This window comes from Mandrillus leucophaeus, unplaced genomic scaffold, assembly GCF_000951045.1.
Source record: "Mandrillus leucophaeus isolate KB7577 unplaced genomic scaffold, Mleu.le_1.0 Scaffold53, whole genome shotgun sequence".
In the NCBI taxonomy this organism is placed as follows: Eukaryota; Metazoa; Chordata; class Mammalia; order Primates; family Cercopithecidae; genus Mandrillus; species Mandrillus leucophaeus.
In genome coordinates this window covers 1414204-1418619 of record NW_012105697.1, presented here as the reverse complement: position 1 = coordinate 1418619, position 4416 = coordinate 1414204, and the positions used below count along the sequence as shown (strand labels likewise).

Genomic DNA, 4416 nt, shown 5'->3' with positions numbered 1-4416 from the left:
GGTGGCAGCACAGCCTACGTCGTGTGCGGGGTCATCAGCTTCGCCCTGGCCGTGGGAGTCGGCGCCAAAGTGGCCTTCAGCAAGGCGTCCCGTGCGCCCCGGGCGCACCGGGAGATCAACGTGCCCAGGTGCGTGTGCTCTGGGGCGGGAGGACTGCGAGCCTGGGGCGGGGCCCAGCAAGGGAGGTGGAGCCGTCCAAGGAGGAGGGGCTACAGGGGTAGGGCGTCTTCAGAGACCCAGGTGGCGGCCTCCCGCGGAGCTGAAGGTGCTCAGGGGCTGAGAAAGCCGTGCCAGAGCCGACCCGGCTATTGCGGAGTGATGCAGGGAGCGGGAGAAGCTCAGGCTCTCATTCCTCGACACATATTTCTTGAGTATCTTCTGTGGGCCAGGAGCTGGGGTACAGGAGTGAACAAAACAAGGTCTCTGCCGTGGTGGAAAAGCCTAACTTCCAAATCCAAGTTCACGGCCCACAGGCTGTGTGACAGTGGACGGGTTACTTAACCTCTCTGTGCCTCAGTTTCCCGTCCGCACAATGAGACTAATCATCGTCCCCACCTATTCGGATTGTAATTAACTGAGTTGATTCGTGCAGAGTCCTGGCACACCGTAAGTGCTCATTAAATATCAGCGGCCCAGTCCGTAAGCAGGCAAATGCATGTGCTGTATAATTTTAGATGACTGCTGTGAAGAAAATCAGCGGAAAGTGTGGAGGGAGAGGGCGCTGGATTAGAGGAAGTGATCCGAAAAGGCCTCTGAGCAGAGACCCAAAGGGAGGGAGCGAGCCACGCAGGGATCTGTGGGCGAGAGGTTTGGGGCAGGGGAACTGCGTGCAAAGGCCCTCGGTGGCCTGCAGGGCAGGGAAGTGCCCGTGCAGCTGGGGGCGGTGGGCAGCAGGAGGTGAGGAGAAGCAGGTGGGCCCGGGTTTATTCTAAGTGTGATGGGGCCACTGCAGGGTCCTGAGCTCAGGCGTGATGCCATCTGTCCATTTTAAAATTATGCGAGCTGCGCGTGAGACTGGGTTGTACGGGGCTAGGGTGGGAGGGGGAGACCCGTGAAGGGGCTGTTGCAATGATCCAGGTGAGAGATTTCAGAGGTGGTGAGTAGTGGTCCGATTTGGGATATGTTTTGGAGGTTCGATCCGTAGGATTACTGAAAGGGATGAAGTGGGGGGAAAAAAGAAGAGTCAAGGTGATTTAATGTTTGAGGTCCGCATCACTGGGAAAATGGAGCACCCTTTGTTGCCATGGGGAAGGCTGCAAAAGGAACGGGAATGGGGTCCCAGATTCAGGGTGGGGTGAGCCCACAGGGAAGTGAGAGGGACCACAGAAGGGGTGGGGTCCACACGAGTTAAGACAGCAGCGCTTCAAGCAGGAAGCGTGGCCCGAGAAAGGGGGTCGTTCGAGGGGGCGTGGCCAACGGGAAACGGGAGTGGCCAATGGCGAAAAAAGCAGGCTGAGTGACAGGTTACCCAAGGGCGAGAGCAGGGAGCGGAACGAAGCCTGGGCCCTCCCTGTACCCCTGCCGCCCCCAGACCCCAGGCCGCTGACCACCTCTCTGCCACCTTTAGAGCTCTGGTGGACATTCTGAGACATCAGGCGGGGCCTGGGACCCGCCCGGACCGGGCCCGAAGCAGCTCCCTGACCCCGGGGATCGGCGGTCCCGACAGCATGCCCCCCAGGACGCCCAAGAACCTCTACAACACCGTGAAGACCCCCAACCTCGGTGAGTGAAACGTGGGATCCGGCAGAGCCTCCGTCTCTGGCCACGCCCCCTCACCCTGTAGCCCCGCCCTCCATGGCGGCTCCACCCCCATCACCCCGGGCCCGCCCTCACCCCTCTACGCCCGCCTGGCACCGCCGAGTCCTGCGAAAGGCGGACGGGGGCTGGGAACTCCGTAGAGACCCAGACCACCTCCTTGCCCTCCTGTGCGCTCCAGTGGGTGGGCTCCATGGGCACCTTGGTGATGTAGGTTTAGACTTTCTCAAGCCCCTGCGCTCAGTGTCAGACCACCCGACAGCCAACTACACACAAGGGCTCAACTACCAAATTCGAAATTGTCAAGAGCCAGACCGACTGGGTTTGAATCCTGACTCTGCCACTGTGTGACCTGGGTCAAGTGACTTCACCTCTGTGGGCCTCAGTTTCTCCATCCGTAAAATGAGAAGCATGACAGTACTCACTTGATGGGGTTATTGTGAAGGGCAAATGAATTGGTGAGACAGGTGTTTAGAATAATGTGTAACACAGACAAAAATACCATGTTAAGGGTGGGCTATTGCTGTTGTTAAATATATATATCTTTAAAATAGGATATATCATATTTAATATATATTACTTAAATATGATCTATATCATTATAATTTATGATGAGTGCATCAGTGGAGAAGTCCAAGGAGCTGTCAGGGGGACTGAGAAGATGTGGTCTGGTTTGGGGGCAGGAGGGCTTCTCCGAGGAGGAGGTATTTGAGCCTGGAGGAGGAGAGGAGTTACTGGGGCTGGGAAGCTCTGGGTAGCAGAGCTTGTGGGCTGGCCAGACTTGAGGACAGGGAGAGGGTGGTTGGTGACCTCCAAGAGGGCCTAGAGTGCCAGGCTGGGCTGAGGAGCTCTGCCTCTGTCCTGAGGGTGATGGAGAGCTGCAGAGGAGTTCGAGTAGAGGAGCAACACAGTCAGCAGTGGGTGGAAGAACTGGTCCTCTGGAACCCATGCGAAGGGAACAGATGAGAGGAAAGAGTCCCAGGAGGAGGCTGGGATGATAGTCCAGGCAGCAAGAGGACAAGGACGGAGTTGGTGTCAGGGGTGGAGAGGAGAAGAGACATTTGAGCTGGATCTTGAGGCAGATGGGAAGAAGGGCTTCAAGGCAGTGAGAACAGCATGGTGGCATGTGCAAAGGCCCTGTGGCAGGACCACACAGGGCTCACTGGAAAGAGCAATGTGGCTTGAGGGAAGGGATGGGAGATGGGGCTGCAGACATCCAGTGGGTCCAGGTTTTGAAGCCTCAAGCCTCAAACATCATTCCTAGGTTCAACTTTGTCCCGTGGGTGATGGCGAGCCATGGGAAGGCTCTTGAGCAGTGGAAGGGCAGTTGCTTCGGTGAGGCTGATCATGGAGATGGATGGGCTGGATGGCCAGAGGCTGCTCTGGCAATCCAGGAGGGAGAGGACACATCAGGGCAGAGATTCAGATATCAGGAGGAACCAAGAGGACATGGGTGGGAGGTGAAGAGAGGTAGCAAGGTGACCCCCTCAGATCTCTAGCCTGGGCACCAGGGAAGGGGGGTGCTAGGAGCTTGGGACAGACCACTTACCCATCCCTTAGCCTGTGCCCACTCTTTCCACCTTCAAGACCCCCAGCCTCAGTTCATGTGGCCAATGGCATGGGTTGATCTGTAGAGCTCTAACGAGGTCCTGCATGTGGGGCCAACCTTGGGGCCAGAGTCCTTCCCAGAGATCAGGGCCACGGTGCCAGCTGGGAGTCAGCAATGGCAGTGACGTCACCTCCCTTCTTGGTGCCCCCAGATAATCTGCACCACAACTACCTGCACCTCAACGTCAACAGCCCCAAGCACCACGCCGCCACGCTGGGTACGGATGAGGGGCTGGCTGCGGGAAAGAGCAGGGCTCCTTCCCCTCCCGCTTTGCGTTGGGCCAGCCATGCCAGGTGCCCAGTGTAGAGCAGGAGCGAGACCGCTGTGAGCTCAGTCCTCATGGTGCTCATGGTCTGGCCAGGTCACCACGTGAACCTGTCTCCTCGTGTGGACGCCGAAAGTGGCCATCTCTCTCCCACATGCTTGAGGAGAAGGTGCATGGAGCCTGGGGCCAGGCACTCAGTGAATGCTGACAAATGCCTGGTGCCCCCTTCTCGGGGCCCTCTTCCCCAGCATCAAGCTGTCTCTTGGAGAGGAGGGGGTGGGGTGAGAAGAGGGAGCTTGAACTGCTGGAATTATGATGGGCTACAATCTCAGATTTCTAACTGCCCAAAGAACTGCTGGGTCTGAGGGAGGAGGAGCTGGGGGCCTGGACTCCTGGGTCTGAGGGAGGAGGGAGCTGGGGCCTATACTCCTGGGTATGAGGTAGGAAGGGCTGGGAGCCTGGACTCCTGGGTCTTAGGAAGGAGGGGGCTGGGGTCTGGACTCCTGGGTCTATGGGAGGAGGAGTTAAGTCCTGGATTCCCGGGTCTGAGGGAGGAGGGACTGGGGCCTGGACTCCTGGGTCTGAGGGAGGAGGAGCTGGGGGCCTGGACTCCCGGGTCTGAGGGTGGAGGGGCTGGGGGCCTGGACACCTGGGTCTGAGGGAGGAGGGGCTGGGGGCCTGGACGCCTGGGTCTGAGGGAGGAAGGACTGGGGACCTGGACGCCTGGGTCTGAGGGAGGAGGGCCTGGGGACCTGGACGCCTGGGTCTGAGGGAGGAGGGCCTGGGG

The 4416-nt window shown here is 58.9% G+C and overlaps 1 protein-coding gene across 1 annotated transcript in view; it reads left to right on the top strand.

The window, feature by feature from the left end:
- Positions 1–4416, top strand: part of SHISA7 (shisa family member 7) — a 10613-nt gene that overhangs the window by 1595 nt on the left and 4602 nt on the right. Inside the window, exons 2-3 of the mRNA XM_011997021.1 lie at positions 9–128; positions 1568–1722. Coding sequence (XP_011852411.1) covers positions 9–128; positions 1568–1722 — 275 coding nt within the window. The remainder of the gene's footprint in view (positions 1–8; positions 129–1567; positions 1723–4416) is intronic.